The sequence below is a fragment of the Pelodiscus sinensis genome, chromosome 8 (assembly GCF_049634645.1).
Source record: "Pelodiscus sinensis isolate JC-2024 chromosome 8, ASM4963464v1, whole genome shotgun sequence".
NCBI lineage: Eukaryota > Metazoa > Chordata > Testudines > Trionychidae > Pelodiscus > Pelodiscus sinensis.
Genome location: NC_134718.1, coordinates 30,182,580 through 30,202,012, shown reverse-complemented (window position 1 = coordinate 30,202,012; position 19,433 = coordinate 30,182,580). Strand labels below are relative to the sequence as shown.

Here is a 19,433-nt window from a genome sequence, read left to right as displayed (position 1 = left end):
TCTCTGCCAAACCTACATTTCTGTGATTTTATATTTCAGTTTCTAATATGCTGGCCAAAATTTTGCAAAGTGGCCATTTGATTTTAGAGGCCCAACTCGATATTCCTTGCTGTCTATTTTCAGAAGTGCTGAGCACCCATAACTTCAGCTAAAACGTACGGGAGCTGTGGATGCCCAGACTCTCTGGAAACAAAACCCAAGGAGTGTTAAGCTGCATGTTAAAAATCATTGGCCACTTCTTTGAAATTTTGGGCTAAACCATTTTAAAGTTAGAGGAAAAGGGGAGAACTTCAGAAGGGGTTGGAGGACTCAGGACACTGATGCTATGCAGCTCTCCAAGCTGATCACTTTTATCTTTTGGTCCCAGCCTGGCACAGGTTAGTTATGACTTAACATCTGACAGCCATTGTGAAAAGAGTGTGTGATCTTTCCTTACTAGTAGACAAGTGTCCAAGGCATAAATACGCAGAGTTTTTAGAGAGTCTTAGTGCAGTACTTGGAGATGGCACTGCTCTCTCATCCTCAGAGGTGGTCTGTGTATGATTAGGTGAGTGGGGCAATATGGGAAATATCGTGCTGCCACTGTCTGTCCCGTAAGGGTTGTCCTGTGGAGAGAGGATTTATTGGTTTCAGAAGTGGCATCTTTCACCAGCACTATATTCACTTTTTTCAAAGAGATTCCTTCCCTCCTCCTTATAAACAGGAATCAGATTAACTTGTTTTGCGCATAATAAACAGATAACATGACTTCTAGGATCATGTGTCATTGGCCAGTGTGCTCCTGAATGATAACATCTCCTTGTGCTGCTCTGAGGAAGAAGAAAGAAGAGATGATGCTTGTATTTGTTTTTTTACTTTTGTAATGTTTTGCTCCCTTCTAAAATGTGGTAGAGGGCAAGGAGGAACTCACAGGACACTCCCTAATGAGTACGGGGAGGGAAGAAGGAACAGTTTATAGAACCAGACTTCATTAATTGAAAATGTTTAAATCAGAGGAGAAATCTCCTAGGGATACTGAGTATCAGTTTCCCACGCCATCCCTCCAAAAACTGTAAGCTTTATCAGTTAGGAAACAAAAGAGAGACAGCATCACTTTTATGGAATTATAGTCGCTTTGCAGAGACAGATAATTAAGGGTATGTCTACACTACAAAGTTAATTCGAACTAACAGACATTAGTTCGAATTAACTTTAATAGGCGCTACACATACAAACCGCTAGTTCGAACTTAATTCGAACTAGGTAAACCTCATTCTACGAGGACTAACGCCTAGTTCGAATTAAGTAGTTCGAATTAAGGGCTCTGTAGCCACTTAATTCCAACTAGTGGGAGGCTAGCCCTCCCCAGCTTTCCCTGGTGGCCACTCTGGGCACCACCAGGGAAACTCTTCTGCACCCCTCCCGGCCCTGGAGCTCTTAAAGGGGCACCCAGCCAGCAGACCCTGCACCTGGCACGGCACGAACCAGCCACCTGCTGCCACCCAGCCCTCCGCCTCTTCCCGGGACCAGGCTGGCGGCTCCCAGGAGCCCTCCTGGGGCCGCAAGAGATGGGCGCCTGCCTGGTCTAGTGCGGACATCGTGGACCTCATCGAGGTTTGGGGGGAAGCCTCCAACGTCCACGACGTTCGCACTAGGCACAGGAAAGTGGCTGTTTAGAGCAGGATAGCTGCCAGCCTGGCCACCCAGGAGCAGGTTTACATGAAAATCAAGGTGGTCCAGTGAGACCCCCGACCATGAGCTTAGAACTTAAGAACACAAGAATGGCAGTACTGGGTCAGACCAAAGGTCCATCTAGCCCAGTAGCCTGTCTGCCGACAGCGGCCAACACTGGGTACCCTGCAGGGGATGGACCGAAGACAATGACCAAGCCATTTGTCTCGTGCCATCCATCTCCAGCCTTCCACAAATAGAGGCCAGGAACACCATTTCTACCCCCTAGCTAATACCACTCCATGGACCCAACCTCCATGAATTGATCTAATTTCTCTTTAAACTCTGTTATAGTTCTAGCCTTCACAGTCTCCTGCAGCAAGGAGTTCCACAGGTTGACTATTTGCTTTGTGAAGAACAACAACTTTCTCTTACTAGTTTCAAGCCTGCTACCTATTCATTTCAGTTGGTGTCCTCTAGTCCTTCTATTATGGGAACTAATGTAGAACTTTTCTTTATGCAACCTCTCCACACAACTCATGCTTTTATAGACCTCTATCATATCCCCCCTCAGTTTCCTATTTTCTAAGCTGAAAAGTCCCAGTCTCTTTAGCCTCTCTTCATATGGGACCTGTTCCAAACCCCTGATCATTGTAGTTGCCCTCCCCTCTCCCACCCTCTGTCTTCCCCTCTCCCACCTCCTTTTCCCAGTCTCCCCAAGTTTTGTTCAATAAAGAGAGTTTCTATTTTTGACCACACGTGTCCTTTATTTTGTACATCAGGAAGGGGGGCTAGAGATGGGTAAGTGGAAGGATGTGAGGGAGGAATGGGGTACGAGCCCCTGATGAAAAGGACTGGGCTGGCTCTGCGGGCTCCTCGGGATGGAAACTCTCCTGCAGCCCCCCGATTGACCCCCCCCCCCGGATGGCAGCCTGCGGCAAGTGCAGCCGGGCTGATGGCCGAGTGCTGTGATGTGCCAAGTGTGGGCACTCAGGGCACTCCAAGCCAGGACTGCTTTGCAAGCGGAAAACCCCTGAGAACTGTCTGTCCGGGGTGTGGGTGTCGGGTCCCTTTAAGCACAGCCCTCGGATAGCCTGAGGCAGCAGCTCCACGCTCTAAGTCCTAATCTGATGCCCTGCCAGCACTGCTTCCGGCCATCCTTAACCCTGGTTCAGGGTCCACTTAATGTGGACATGCTAGTTCAAATTAGCAAAATGTTAATTCGAACTAGTTTTTAGGTCTAGATGCACTAGTTCGAATTAACTAATTCGAATTAAGTTAGATCGAATTAGTGCTGTAGTGTAGACATACCCTTAGAGACATTCTGTTAACATCTTTACTAATACTTATGCACATCCAGAGATGCTAACAAAAGGAAGCCATTATGAGCTCTGCTCCATTTGAAATATGTGTAAATTAGTGTTGTGATTGGTGGAGGGAATAATGTTCATCTTATGTGTTTAGTTTAAAAAATCCTTCAGGAAAGACATTTTGGGCTAGAGTCTCATTTCTACTCCAGTCACTTTGAACCATTCAGGCAGAGTAGCCAAACCAAGCCAAAGTGTCAAACAGAAATTCTCTTCCGGAGAGATAAACAGCCTGCTGGCATAAAGCAGGGAATGCTAGCTTCTTAGTCAGCTGTGCACTCCCAACTTATAGTATGTAGAACCTGGAGAGGGGATGAGCATGATTGAGCTATGTTAGGCCATGTTGATGCTTTCTGTTTGATTGGTGTAAGGTCCCAAACAACACAGAATCAGGTCACTAACTGTCTCTCATGCCTGCTGGTCCCTTTTGTGCTCACCACAGTTTGGAAACAGAAAAGAGGTGAACCATTTGTTTTCAAGCTTCTTATAATTGTAGCAGAGAAAATGGAGAGGAAAAGAAATATACAAAGTAAAGCACATGCATGACCTCTAGACATTGTTTGCAGATAATAATGCATACCATTTACATAGGACTCTCCTCCCCAAACAACTGTCCTGTTGGAGCTAATTCATCTTCACAACACCACAAGGAAAGAGATGTTATTGCTCCCATATTATGAATTAAGAAACCAGGGCACCAAGAGACAATGTAGCATAACTTGACCAGAGTTACAGTGGAAGTCTGTGAACAGATCTCCATGGCTATAAGTAGCCTTGTGCCTTCACTGCCCTAGAATCCAGCCCCTCGGTTAAAGCAGCAGTATTCTCTTCAGAAAGGAGAAGTAAGTCAGGAGTAACTAGACATTTCCATGTCCTATCACACCAGTGTTTTGTCATTATTCTGTTGTTTTCTTCCAAGTTAGTGTTTTCCAACATCTCTTCTTTTCTCTTTAGGATGAAAATGATAATCCACCCACGTTCAGTAGGCCTTCCTATGTCATTACTGTGCTGGAGGACATCATGGCGGGTATGGAAAAGTGTGCTCCCTCTCTCTCTTTATATGGCTTCCCATTTGTAGTTTCATACTGGTAATATTTTATGACAGCCTACTCAGCCAATGGAGAGGTGGCACTAAGTTCCAAAAGAGCCCAGCTACCTGGCAGAAGGTGTCAGCATCCTGTTGGAAGCAATTTTTCAGAGAGAAAATTAGCTAACTAATGACCAGGTAGACTGATTTCAATACATGCATAATGCTTTGCATGCACACAAGACCTATGCTGTCATGTACACAGCTTCTCTTCACACGTACCTTTGTATCAGCTTAACCCACTTGAGTGTTTTAGCATCAGGCAGTGATGGAGGGGAAGTTGAATGAAAGGCCATTGGCTCTGGGTCCCTTGCTATTCAACAGCTTCAAATTGTTAAGCCTTCCACTGATGAGTCACAAAGAGTATCTTTTTGTTTTAGCATTTGCCTAGGGGCAAGAACTTCTTTTACCCACAGCCTCACCTCAAATCAAGGTACCCTGTGAGATTTAGCCTTCAGGGTTGACACTCATGAGCATATTACCAAGTGTATATGTGATGACTGCCATCTCATCCAGCCCTGGGGATTGAAACAGGGAGCTCCAGTCCAGCACTGAAAGCCTGGGCCTCCTCAGCCTGAGCTAAAGAGCCAGCTACTGGAGTTGTAACACTCCCAGCCTCTGGATTAGGTACAAAGAGGGAGGAGATACAACACATGCTACCTAATAGGATTCAGATATCTATTGATATTGTTGGTCATTCAGAATTTGAGTGATGGCCCCTTTTATAAGTTGAAAGTTAAAATGTGTCTCTTCCATAGAACTCATACAAAACATGCAAATCCCACACTGTACATGCCATGAAATGCTCTCTGTGGTGGTAGCAATGTAGTTATTGATTGTATTCCTGAAGTGCCTACAAGCCTTGATGGAGAGCCAGCCCACCCTTCTCCCCTCCCCCATTGTGCTAGCAGTGTACAAAAGACAGCCCCTGTTGGCCAAACTCTGCTCCAGGAATCAATGGTTAAATTCCCATAGAGTTCACTGGAAGCAGAGACCGGCCAACTCTGAATGCTTTTGAAAAATCACACACACAGCTAGATAATGTACTTCTTACATCTTACAGGTATGGTGGCACCTAAGGGAACTGTGCCATCTGAGCAGTGCTAATATTGGCATTGTGCCTTCTGAGGGCAGAATCTGGGACACTACCTTAGGGGCGCTGAAATACCCCTTTGAAAAAAAGAGTTGCTTGTATTTTTCTCAGTGCCATCTTCCTAAGGTTCACCATTGTATGTAGGACACTTTGTCCACATCTGTTCCCTCTTGGATGCTCAGCCATGCTAGTGGGCTTCCAACCTTATTAGTGGGAAACACTGGATACAGAAATATTGCTCTCACTTGCATGATAGCATTAGGCTGACAAACTCCCAAAGCACTTGTGTTTGATACACTTGGTGTGGAAAATTAGGATTGTATGGGCATACTGTACCCAGGGAGTAACAGCACATCTGCTCTCACCAATCAGTCAGGAAATAGTATCACTGTGTTCATAGCTATGCTGGTAAATATCAAGTAAAGCATGTACTTGATTTGTGCTTATACAGTGAAAAACAGCAGTTAAAGTAAACCTGGAAAAGGCAAAATTGACTTCCTATCCAATTGGAGCTCAAGCGCCTCCACTCTCCACCTTCTCATACAGTTCTCACACCCATATCTCACCGAGAAAGCAACTTGTGAAAGCAATTGCCTCCTTGCTTTCTTCCAGCTAGGCAACCAAAAGTCCTCACCATGGCACTTAAATCCCTTTAACGTTAAGTGCCTTTTTGTTAAAGAGTTTATCCTTGTCAGCTTTCCTGGGGCCAGTAAGTAGCAATCCCCTCATGAACTGCTGGCTGGTCATGATCGATCTGTTGGTGTCAGTGATTACACATCCAACCAGAGATGGCTCGTGCAGCCTCCGTCCTCGTTCCCCTGGATTAACATTAAAATGCCACTAACATGGCACTTAAAATCCCTGAGGATCCGTGTACTTCCTTTAAAAGTTGCCAAGTGATTAAGTCTCTCACATTGGGATTCCTCGACACAGTGACAAGTTTGAATTGGGAGTTAGAGCTGCTGCTGATAAAAGTCAGCTCAGAGAGATGGACCAGTTAGCAGGATAGAAAATGATAAACCTATTAAAGAAACAGCTCAGAAATACATATGACCATATTTCCTGGTTTGGAGTGACCATGAGCTAACTGTATTAGATATTTTAGGAATGCTATGCTTACTGTTCCAGCTGTTGTCCAATTCAGTGTGCTAATAAACATGCATTTTTTGATTCCTTGTTTGATGTTTTCCAAGGAGCCACGGTGCTATTTTTAAATGCCACTGATTTGGACCTGTCCAGAGAATACGGTCAAGAGTCAATTATCTACTCACTGGAAGGTTCCTCTCACTTCCGGATCAATGCTCGCTCAGGTGAGCCTGCCTATGGGATCTTTCTCTTTTCCCCTCACCTGTCTTTCTCCTTTGGATATCTGTTATATTTTCTGCCTCTCATCTTTCTTTTTCCCTCTGTCCTTTTATTCTTGTCATTTTCCACCCTCCAGCCCTCTCCTCCCACCCCCCATTCTGCAATGTGTTTATTGTAGAAGAAACACAGCCTAAAGGAGTATAAAATGCAACTGGTCCCAGCACTTCAGGCACAAGTATCCATCCTGCCATTATGGTACCTGGTGCCCAACTCCGGAGTCATTTTCTAGAAGGAATGGGAGAGTGGCCAGCAAACAAAGGGCCCTGGTCCAAGGGGAAATTTAATCCATGTTCTACTCTATTACTCAGTCTAAGAGAAAAGAGGGGGGGGGGGTTCATTTCCCAGGGATGCTTTGGGATTTGTATAGGGGATATAACTGGCCATTATTATAAAGAAGGTCTGACCACATTGTTCTAAGATGCTGTTGACCTAGCAATGCTGAGAGGAGCTGTCTGGAAAAAGCTGAGTATCTATTATGATCCAAGAGCTTCTTTTATCCACAGCCTTACTTCTAATCAAGGTACACTGTAGCATACATTGGTGCCTAAGGGTGGAAAAGAAAGCATCTGCAAAACTGCATGTGCTTGCTTGGTGCCTTCCAGGTATATGCACTTTCTAGAGAAGTTCCTGATTCAAATTAGCTGAACCTGCTCTGTAAAGATGCACTTAATTAGATGTAATCTTGTGGACAAGAGGAATGATCCATCATTGCGACACATTCATATTTAAAACTTTTTTTACTGATTAATTTTTTCAGCCTGTGAATTAATAGATGCCACAAAACTTTAGAAGCAAATATATTGCAAGAGGACCTTTTAACTTTTAAAATTTCTCTCATCTAGATTAATTTTCCCTCTGTTCCTGCTTCCTTCCATTTATGCCTGGGACTGCCCCTCACATTAAAGCTCCAACATACTGGAGCACAGCCCTCATTACTGATGTCCCTTTAGCATCTGGAATGTGGAGTAGGGGGAGAAGTAGTAATGGGAAGGAAGGTGATTTGTCACTGAGGGGCAATTACGATGGTTGATGAGATACCCAATGACATTATTTCATTTATGTCTACACTGTACAGCTATTTCAGGATACCGGGGGTATCCCAAAATAGTTATCCCGCATCTTTACAAGACACCATTATTTTGAAATATTTTTTGAAATAACAGGCGTGTTATTTTGGCATCCTGGTAACCCTCGTTCCACGAGGGCTAAGGGACATCTTGAAATAGCGTGTTATTTCAAAATTTGGCACTGACTAGATGAGCCAAATTTCAAAATAGTTTATTTTGAAATTCAATCAAACTAAGATACGCAATTTGTGTAGCGCAAATTGTGTATCTTATTTCGAGTTTAGGGCATTGGTTAAACAAACCCATTGGGATCTGCCACAGCATGGAAAATTCTGTCCAAATCAAACAGAAACTTGGCTCCTTGCTGTGAACTTCCTATTCCTTTAGGAATCTCAGATATTAGATTCCTGTTATTTTTCTACATTAGTTAAGAAACAATGATGTCATTACAAGGCAGTGAAGTCACTGAGCTCAAGCCAGGCAACATCACAGTTATGTCAGTGATTACCTCTTGTCTTAGGTTAAATTTTCTGAAGTTGGAGACCAGAAAATCAGAGCCTGGATTCACCCAGATTCTTTCCAGATTGTGCCAATACTGGTTCATATGTTCTGCATAGTCTGAGCCCATGATCATAGTGAAAAGATAGACAATGACATTGCAGAGTTGAACTGTTTGTACAAGTGTTCTATCACAGAAGATGTCACTATGCAAATCCATCTGTGAACTAGTCCTCACCACAGCTGTTTCAAAGGGATTGTTATTGTCATCACAATGCATTATCCTATGTCATAAGAACGGCCGTACTGGGTCAGACCAAAGGTCCTTCTAGCCCAGTATCCTGTCTACCAACAGTGGCCAGCACCAGGTGCCCCAGAGAGGGTGAACCGAAGACAATGATGAAGTGATTGTCTCCTGCTATCTCTCTTCAGCCTCTAACAGAGGCCAAGGACACCATTTTATCCCCTGGCTAATAGCCTTTTATGGACCTAACCTCCATGAAATTATCTAGCTTCTCTTTAAACTCTGTTATAGTCCTAGCCTTCACAGCCTCCTCTGGCAAGGAGTTCCACAGGTTGACTACACACTGTGTGAAGAAGAACTTTCTTTTATTAGTTTTAAACCTGCTACCCATTAATTTCATTTGGTGTCCTCTAGTTCTTCTATTTAGGAAACTAATAAATAACTTTTCTTTATCAGCCCTCTCCACACCACTCATGATTTTATAGACCTGTATCATATCCCCCCTCAGTCTCCTCTTTTCTAAACTGAAAAGTCCCAGTTGCTTTAACCTCTCATTCATGGAAGAACCTGATCATATTTCCAAATCTGAATTTTTCACCTCTTCACAATGATCTTCCTCTTTGCACATGCAAATTCAGACTTGTGGGCAATTTTTTGCATTAGTATTTCCAAATGCTCATACCACTCTCCTCATCCCATGTGGACAAGTGCCCAGGATTCACTATTATCTTATGAAATCTCTTTTCTTTCCCATTTCCCTTTTTTGCAGGTGAAATTACCACAACGTCTCTGCTTGATCGGGAGGCCAAATCAGAGTACATACTCATTGTCCGGGCCGTGGATGGGGGTGTGGGTCATAACCAGAAAACAGGCATTGCCACAGTGAGTTCAAATGCTTCTCTTCTGTTAAGAGCTTGTAACATGTTATCATTTCTCTTTGAAACCAGACAGTTGAGTCGATTTACATTGGCAATACCAGGACCTTTCATGTCTGGGTCACTGCACCTGGAGTCAATAGTGATTGAATGTTGTTATTGTCTGACAGCAGTGATGAGTTTGGTGGTCCTCAGTTCAGTTACTAGTGGACAATTTTCTGCATCGCAAAAGCTACTAGATCCACTGGACACTACTTGTGGACCATTTCAGTAAGGGGACAAGGACAGAACGGGCCTGGAGTTTGCTGAAACACAAAAAATGTAGTTCCTTCTATTTCTGCTTCTTTATTTAGATGTTTACAGACATGAAGAGCATTTATTTGTATGCATGCTCCAAGCAATCTTGACATAACTTTAAAACTAAAACAAAATTAACACCCAATCAGGCTCCCTTCACTTTCAACGCATTTAACCATCTGGTAATTTGTCCTCTCTGTTCCTCAGTTTCTTCATCTCTAACATGGAGATGATCATACATACCCACATTGTCTCTGCTCACAAAGTGGTTTTTACCCATGAAAGCTTATGACCAAATAAATCTTTAAGAAGCCACAGGGGTCCTTATCATTTTTGCAGATACAGACAAATATAGCTACCCCTCTGAGCCAAATAAATTTGTTTGTTTTTGAGGTATCACAGGACTCTTTGTTGTTTATATCCACCTTGCCTCTTGTGAGGCAGAGTTTGTTAATATCTCTGTGCTTTAAAATCTTCCTGTGGAAGGAATCCTAGGAGCGCTTAAAGTATTACCTGTAATTGTTATTCAAATAGTCTGTGTGCTATTTGAATGATGCTGTCACCTTGACACAGATGCCTGTCTTTAAAACATGCATCTAGCCAATCACTGAAAACGCTTTAATAAAACTTAGACAAGATTTTACAAATGTCAGAAAGCCAGCAGCCAACGACACCTTTCTCATTATTTGAATCACTGTGCCAGCATGTGTCTTTCAAGGCCTTTTGATCTCAGTCAAACTGCTCCATGCTTTGATAGTACAAGAGATGTAACAAGCAGTGGGTACTAATATAAAGATGATAATCTTTCTTGAATCTGCTTGTTTTTCTACTTGCGAATCACAGAAAATGCCTTTGCAGTGCTAGCAGGGAGAGCTCTATGAGGTAGTTCTCACCGTGCTGGGTACAGTGATAGCTTGATGTTTCCTGTTGAATCTGGAGCAGGTAGGCCTGCCCTGCCCAGTTGGAGGTGGCTGTCATGTTTACTACTGTGTCCTCTTTGGGGCTTCATGGGAGACGACCCATCTCCTAATAGATTCATTAAAAGACAAGGAACAGTATCTGTAGAAATGGAGAAAAAATACATTAACATATTTCCCTAAAAGTATCTGTAATTAGAGAACCTGAAAACTTGGTGGGAAATTGTTGTCTGATGAAAAGTTTGCCTATTGCATTTGGCAGGAATGTACACCTAGGATTCATCAGCCACAGTACCATCTTTGAATAAGAAAGAAGAGTCCACAGTCCAGTGCTCCTGGGCCTGCATGCCTGGGTCCCCTAACAAACCACAATAGTGCCCTTTAAATAGCAAGCATTGCCTGCAATGGCCCTAGCAAACATACATGTTGGGATTCCCACACACCAGCAGCTACTGTCACCTTTGCACATCCCCAGAAATCCATGGAGGGCACATGCACACTCAAGAATACGCTGACTTGTCACACTGCTGTCTTGAAATAGAGCAGCACCTGGGAGAAAGGAAACAGTTTGCCTGTGGTGTGATAGCCCAAGGAAAGCAATGTAAGCTTTGGCCCTTAAAATGGGACTAGAAGGAGAAAGAATGTGTGGTAGAGAACTACACTGAATCCGCCCCTAGTTAGTGGAGTCGTTGATCTACTAGGTCTTTTCTCATAGACTATAGTCTTTAAGGTCAGAAGGGACCATTATGATCATCTACTCTGACCCCTTACACCCGTGGTCCCCAACACGGTGCCCGCGGGCGCCATGGCGCCCGCGGGGGCATTTGCATGCGCCCGCCAGGTGCTCGGAGCTGGCCTGGCCCCGGGCACATGGCGCGGCGCTTGCGGGGAGCGTCGGCCCCGGGCGCGCAGCGCTTGCGGGAGGGGGGGGGAGTGCTGGCCCCAGGCACGCGGCGCTTGCGGGGGGGGGGGAGCGGCGGCCCCGGGCGCGCGGCTATGGGGGGGCCCCGACCCCGGGCGCGTGGCTATGGGGGGGCCCCGGGCGCGTGGCTATGGGGGGGCCCCGCCCCCGGGCATGCGGCTATGGGGGGTGCGCCCCCGGACGCCCTGCAGGCGAACAGCCACGCCCCGTGGCGCCCGACAACCTCAAAAGGTTGGGGACCACTGCCCTACACAATGCAGGCCACAGAATCTCACCCACCCACTCCTGGAATAATCCTCTCACCTATATCTCAGATATTGAAGCCTTCAAATAGTTTAAAGACCCCAAGATTCAGAGAATCCTCCAGCTGTGATCTTTCTTGGATGCTATGAAATGGCCCTAAAGATCATATACTTGTGATTCAGCACATCAGCAGCAGGTCCCATGTGCCCATCACTTGGGGATATCCTTTGAGAATCCACACCTGAGCTAACTTGAATAGAAAACAGTGCCTGGGCTAGCTCAGGAGACCACAAACTTGAGTTTCTCCTAACCTGCCACAGGATGGCACCTGTGCTCCACCTGAGTGTTGCTGAAAGCACTTGCATTTCTCTGAATTGCCTGATCTGACCCACTGTCTCCCTTTGAGTTCTATAGATGCATGGTTTGCTTGATTTGTTTTAGGAGACTATTTGCTAATATTAAAACCCTGACCTTGACTTAGCTTCTCTTGGAGCTTTGGAGTGATATTGTAGAAGCAACCATCATCTGGGGACTGCTATCTGAGCCCTGAATGCTGGAACAGATGTGACAGGGTTCCTACTATCTCACTCTGAATTTAGGCCACCTCCTGCACATGAACAATAATAGAAAGTGTTTGTAAGATCTGGTTAAATCTCTTTAAACTGTTACAATCAACAGCTGGTTCACAGTCTGTGTATGGATACATGCTTGCTTTCTGGTTTGTGGGGATCAGTAGAGCTGGATTTGGCACTAAGGATAAATGTACGGGGGATTTTAGGAAGATTTGTGTTTAAAAAGAAAGGTACCCCACAAACAGGGGTTTGAAATGTAATACAAGTGGTTATCTGACAGTATTTTGCTGTGTGCCTGCGCAGTTAGCCCAATCTCTCTAAAGCTACACTACAGTTTGATTCAGATTTCCTCAGCAGCACCTTCTGCCATTCCTTCCTTCCCACACAGATTGGCAGAGATATGGGACCTTTCCACTCAACCAATATCTTCATCAATAATTTAAATATCAGCATAGAGAGTACACTTATTAAGTTTGCAGATGATACCAAGCTGAGAGGGGTTGCAACTGCTTTGGAGGACAGTGTCATAATTTAAAATGATCTGGACAAATTGGAGAAATGGTCTGAGGCAAACAGGATGAAGATTAATAAAGACAAATGCAAAGTGCTCCACTTAGGAAGGAACAATGAGTTTCACACATACAGAATGGGAAGCGACTGTCTGGGAAGGAGTACGGCAGAAAGGGATCTACGGGTGATAGTGGACTACAAGCTAAATATGAGTTCACAGTGATGCTATTGCAAAAAAAAAAAAAAAAGCAAACATGATTCTAGGATGCATTAATAGGAGTGTTGTGAGCAAGACATGAGAAGTCATTCTTCCGCTCTACTCTGCGCTGATTAGACCTCAGTTGGAGTATTGTGTCCAGTTCTGGGCACCACATTTCAAGAAAGATTAGGAGAAGGGCCAGAGAAGAGCAACAAGAATGATTAAAGGTCTAGAGAACATAACCTGTGAAGGAAGACTGAAAGAATCCGGCTTGTTTAGTTTGGAAAAGAGAAAATTGAGAGGGGACATGATAGCGGTTTTCAGGTATCTAAAAGGGTGTCACAAGGAGGAGGGAGAAAAATTGTTCTTCCTGGCTTCGGAGGATAGAACCAGAAGCAATGGGCTTAAACTGCAGCAAGGAAGGTTTAAGTTGGACATTAGGAAAAACTTCCTAACTGTCAGGGTGGTTAAACACTGGAATGAATTGCCCAGGGATGTTGTGGAATCTCCGTCTCTGGAGATATTTAAGAGTAGGTTAGATAAATGTCTATCAAGGATGGTCTAGACAGTACTGGGTCCTGCCATGAGGGCAGGGGACTGGGCTTGATGACCTCTCGAGGTCCCTTCCAGTCCTAGTATTCTGTATTTCTATGAACCCCAAGGTGAAGCTGGAAGCAGAATGTGAACGTGGATGTATAGCTGTCATTTCACTAAAGAAGTGGCTGCATGGGCCTTTTTTCACATACACCCCTCTTTATTTTCACTCTTCTTCTTTGAGGCTTTTTATTTTGGCTGCTCTTGACTTGACCTGGATTTAAACTGGAGAGTTAGCATGTGAAAGGCTCTGCATCCCACTGCCAATACCAGGAGCCATTTAGACCCTGTATGCTGACTCCCAGCCACTGCCTTTTCTTACATTGAAAAAAATAGTTAACACTTTAGAGTACTATTCTCTTCCTGCTTTTTATCCTGTGCTCTTTTCTGCTTCTCTGTTGCTCCCTGCTCTGCACCCACCATTCATGTCCTTTTACCACTTGCCTGCTCTCCCTCTTCCATTCTTGCTTCTGTCACTTAATATGCTTGTCCTTCCCTTTTTTCCCTCCCTTTCCTAATATTTTTCCCTGTGATCCCTACATCCTGCCATAATGACTGAGTTAGGTGCCCTGCTGGGAAGATAACTTTCAGAAATACAGTAAAGTACCCTGTTCAATAAGCAGTAGCCCCGGGCCACTAAATTAATGGGAATTTCGAATTCTGTAAATAATTTACCAGGGTAGTGAAAGATCAAGGAAATTGCTCAGACTACATCTTGTTGTGTCTCTGATTAGTGTTTGAGAGGGAAGCAGCTGCTCTCAGACCTGCCAAAACATTTTCATATAGCGAATGGTGACTTTGCTACAATATAGCTCTAATATATTAGTAGGGCAGTTGTAATGAACAATGGCATCCCAGCTACAGCCCCTAACAACATTGGCTACTGTATATTGCACTGCCCACCACAGGAAATCAAGCAACTCCCATTGGCTTCCTGCAAACCAGAGAGCTAGTTTAGGTTTCCATCCTGCTGGCCTTACCTCTGGAAGTAGTGCCATTAACTGTGACCCTTCATGTGAGATGAGCAGGATGTGTTTGGCTCTGTGCTGTAGCAGGGAGTATGTGGACCAGAGCCCAGGAAAAATAGAGTTTGGGGAAAGAGTGTAAAAAATGTCCTGAAAATATTTGTTTGAATGTTTAAACAAATTCCCTTTCCCTGAGCCTACTGTATTCATTTTCCATTAATATGCTTGTGTGTGGTTTTCAGCCTGGTGATTCCAAGAACCCTTCCCTCCCTTTATGTCCAGGCATTGGGAGTTCTGAAATGTTGTTCTGTGGTAACATGGGTTTGTAGCATGGAAATGCCCAAACCATTGTCCTACTTAAAGAATTCATGGACAGGAGTGTTTGTGGAAACAGCAGCTTCCATGGGAATGTATAAGAATATTCATGTAAAATTCACTCTGAATTCATAAACACAGGAATTCACTCTGTAAACTTGAATCACAGTGTTAGAGTTGTCCAGTCAAGGAAAGGAAACAGCCCCAATCAACCATTATATAATAAAATGAACCAACTTTTTTTTTTTTGGTTTTCAAATATTGAACATGTCATCCAACATACAGACTAAGACTACTCAGCAAATAATTTCAAATAATGAGGAATTTTACTTATTTTCTGTGACTGTCACTTATCTCTAGACAGCAGTGCTTATGGAGGGGAAAGTGGCTCTCATGGCACCCAGCAGTGTGCTTCTGAAAAGGTTTGTGGTGAAAAGCACCTTCTTCTGTGATACAGACAATGAATTGAATTTAAGAAGAAATCTTTTTCATTGCTCTCTTCATTTCAGAGTCAACCATTGGGGCAACTATCTTGCTAAAATTACATCATTTGTGACACTAGCTTCTGAGGGAAAGGTGAAGAAGGGAGCAGTGTCAGATATTGTAAGCTCAACCCCATCTGACATTAATAAGCAGAAGCACCGAGGTAGATTTGCAGCTACTCTAGGGTTACACAGTACTAGTTACTGGATAGGGAAGTCCATATTCACACTTGTCATTTTGCAGGTTAACATCACTTTGCTGGATATTAACGATAACTATCCCACATGGAAAGATGATCCATACTTCATTAACCTGGTGGAAATGACCCCTCCAGACTCCGATGTCACAACGGTAAGTGCTGGGACAGCCAACGAAATGCACCCTCAGAATCAGGAAGCACAAAGAACTAGTTTTAGTCTTTAGCATATTTAATATGAAGGGCCAATGCTATTCACTGGAGACAAAGATCTTTGCATGCTTCTGCCTCACAGTGTTGCCAGGGTACCTCTGTCCTGCTTTAGCAGACCCAAGTCCTGAAACACTTTTATTCATTCATCTCCATCCTGAACTGCCATCCCCTGTCCTCACCATCATTCCAAACCTGGCACTTTCCCAGGCAGGAATTGGCACACTGTGCCAAATTTATTTTCTCCTCATTCACTGTGTTTGGCACAGTGCAGAGAACAGTTATTTTAAGGATTGTTCCTTTAATTCAATGGGGTTTGTGTGGCCAGAAAGTGGAATGCAGGCAGGGAGTCCTGGTGCTTAGTCTTTGAGTTAACAGGCCTTTGTTGAAAGGAAGACTGCAGTTTGAATTTTAAAAATGCAATAACCAACTCATCAGATTATGACAATTTGTAAATCACCAACAGGACTGGCAACAGACTTCACCAGGCCCTGGGCAAGCTGGGTGCAGGGGGGGCTTTGACTCTGGGCCTTCTGGAAGGAGCAGGGCCTTGAGTGGAGGTGGGTAGGGCTGGGAACAGCCTCCACCATTCAGCCCTCAGCACTGCATAGACTGTGCCATGTGGGGCTCTGATAGCAACCTGTTGTACCATTTTCTAATAAATATCAACATTGACCTGAAACTAGAAGTCCCTGGACATTTCACTCATTTATCATCTCAATAGCAGTTTGTCTGTCTCCAGTGGTCTCCAAGTTGGGTGAGTGGGTCTCGTTCAGGGATCTCAGCACTGTTTAAAATTGCAAAGATACCAACACCATGGCAGAAACCTTTTTTTTCCTCAAAACAAGCTAGTGTAAATGAGTGTAACTTCACTGCCCTAGGTGAATTTGTCCATTTGCACCAGCTGAGGATCCCATGTATTTGCTTCTTCTAGTAAATATTCATTTAGCTATCTTAAAGCCCTGATCTTGCCAGGACTTCTACACATGGCTAGCTTTATGTTCTGTCAGTAATCTCAGTCATTGACAGTAACTGGACTATTGTTAACAGTGCAGAAAGTTAAGTCTTTGCAGAATCAGAGCTTAATATGTTATGACTACAGCAGTCAGTTCAGATCCCTTAGGATATGTCTACACTAGCTCGTTAATTCGAGCTAGGTAGGCAAATGAGGCAACCGAAGTTGCAAATGAAGCCCTGGATTAAATATCCCGGGCTTATTTGCATGTTCCCGTCCGGTCACCATTTTGAAATTTCACTAGCCTGAACTCACTGCCGCGCAGCTACACATGGCAGTGAAACGTTAGTTCGAACTAAGTCCTTAGTTCGAATTAACTGTTACTCCTCATTCCACGAGAAGTAAGAGTTAACTCGAACTGTTAACTCCACGAGGAATAACAGTCAATTTGAACTAAGGACTTAGTTTGAATTAACGTTTCACTGCCACGTGTAGCCGCGCGGCAGTGAGTTCGGGCTAGTGAAATTTCAAAATGGCGACCTGACGGGAACATGCAAATAAAGCCCGGGATATTTAAATCCCGGGCTTCATTTGCAACTCCGGTTGCCTTATTTGCCTATCTAGCTCAAATTAACGAGCTAGTGTAGACATACCCTTACAGACAGAGCAGACTCTCCATAGTATGAGCCTAGAATTTGATTTACATGTAGTATGGGACTTGAACTTTGTGTCCTGCATTGTTCATCTGGGCCCTGATAGGACTAGAAAAACTTGACAGTCTGTTTGGAGAACAGTCCTTGAACTGCAGCCATGCTTTCCACCACAAGTGTGTTGCAGTCTTTTCTCTGTATGTGTGTGTGTTTTTCTTTAAAACAATGTTTTTGGCCAATTTCTGCTTTCCTAGCCTCACTTGTGACCTCCCTCAAGGACCTCTCTGAAAGGCATTGATTTAAAGTCTTTCAAATCTCTTCAGCAAAATAAGAGAGAGGAGGAGAGAGAATTATTTTCCATCATGTTGGGAGAAAAATGACGGGCGTGAAACAGAAAAATAAATGAGGGAAAAGTGAAGAGAATCCAGAAAATCATCAAACAGGAAAAGCTGGAAAAAAATCCTGTAGTGAAACATTAATATTGGAGGGGGAGGGGAAATAGATTCCATGCTAAGCCCACCTTGCAGAAATTAGCCTTAGCTGGTCTACTGGCTTTCCCTTCCCTATGGGTGAGCAAATTGTGCTTTACGAGTGCATAATTCACTTGGACACATGTAAGCAGCTCTTCTTCCATCTGTTCCTGTTATTGGGAAGAAGCTGTCAGCAGCAGGATAAGGGGAAGTAGAGAGGATTAATAATGCGTTTAATTATTATTTATGCTGAGCAAATATTTATTCTTGTGTAATTAAAATGAAGCATTGTGGGGCTGTAAAGGCAAAACTGAGATGGTTTCTATATCATTTTTGTGTGTGACCCTTTGCTGTGCCCCTGTATCTCTGCACCTGGAAGCGCATACCTGGAGGAGTTAGAACAGACATTTAGATCACACAGAGAGACATTAACTGGGCAGAAGCAAGTGGATGGGCTTCCTTCCATTTCAAAATATTCTTGCACTCTTTGTTACTATGACACTTCCGCCTATGGTGATCATCAGGGGCATGGTACTGGACTATTTGACCCTGAATCTGTTTGGATGTGGCAGTTTATATAGTGTTTGAAGACTGGTAAAAGCTGTGAGGTTCAGAGTTGGAGTTTCCATTCTTCGCATAACTCTACCCATTTTACAATACCTACATTGTATAGTGCAATGCAGTGCTAAGGTACACTTCATTACTATTTGTGTCCACATTTTTGTGCATTATAGTTGTGCCAGATCTGGGTCCCTAATCGGGGCTATATTGTGCTAGGTGCACCACTGAAAAGTACTAGCATGGTTAGGGGCACAGGACAAACAATAAATCTCTGTGGTATCCAGGAAATGCAATCTGCTATTTGTGTTATAATGTTCATGTAAAATGGGGTGAGTTGAGCAGAAAGATTCAGGGTTTAGAGGTTTCAGGAATGGCCCCTAAAGATCAACTGTCCTCAGTTGATAAATCCTCCAGCGTCTATATCCCAGCACGGATGTGTTGTAAGGCCAATGCTCTGCTTCCATATAGCAGTTAAAACTGATGGCATTTTTTGTGTTCATATCAAATTCCTGCGGGGGTAATTTGTCTGTCTGAATACCCCCTGCAGTTTGAGTTGGGTATTAAATTCTTCTTTATTGAATCCCCTAATTTGTTGTATGGGGTTGCTGTGCTTTATTACACAGAACCCCTCTTTCACCCAAGAGAAACACTACTCTTAACTGGTTGGCAAATAATCCTTATCTACTTCAGAGGACTATTGTGCAGTTTGATTAGTCTCAGTAAAATTCTGTGAGATCCTTGGATGAAAGATACCATATAGGGGTTCCATATTTCTCCTTCATTATTTTTTATCTATAGCAATGTCTTGTAAGGAACACAATCTATTTCTTCAGCATGCCACTGCTCCTGCTGCTTATTCCCCACTGAAAGTCATCTTGCATTTGGCATCACAATTAGTTTCTGGGAAAATAATAATTGTATCACCAACATAATACTTTTTCAACGAGGGAGAAGCAACAAGAGCAGTGAAGTCCTAAGTAACAAAAATCTTATTTTTATGTAAAGGTTTCCAAGAATTTAAAAACTCGAGGAAGAAAAATAAAACAGAAAATGTCTGACATAGAAGAGATGATGCCTAAATAGATTTTCAAGTTTCTCCTGGGGCAACTCGAGCTCTTTTGTGCAGTT

General features: G+C 43.6%; 1 protein-coding gene across 6 annotated transcripts in view; it reads left to right on the top strand.

The window, feature by feature from the left end:
- CDH23 (cadherin related 23) overlaps positions 1 to 19,433 on the top strand; it is a 576,749-nt gene that overhangs the window by 377,111 nt on the left and 180,205 nt on the right. For all 6 annotated transcript variants that reach the window (XM_075934954.1, XM_075934955.1, XM_075934952.1 and 3 more), the window contains 4 exons: positions 3,972 to 4,044; positions 6,391 to 6,507; positions 9,141 to 9,253; positions 15,507 to 15,614. In XM_075934954.1, coding sequence (XP_075791069.1) covers positions 3,972 to 4,044; positions 6,391 to 6,507; positions 9,141 to 9,253; positions 15,507 to 15,614 — 411 coding nt within the window. The remainder of the gene's footprint in view (positions 1 to 3,971; positions 4,045 to 6,390; positions 6,508 to 9,140; positions 9,254 to 15,506; positions 15,615 to 19,433) is intronic.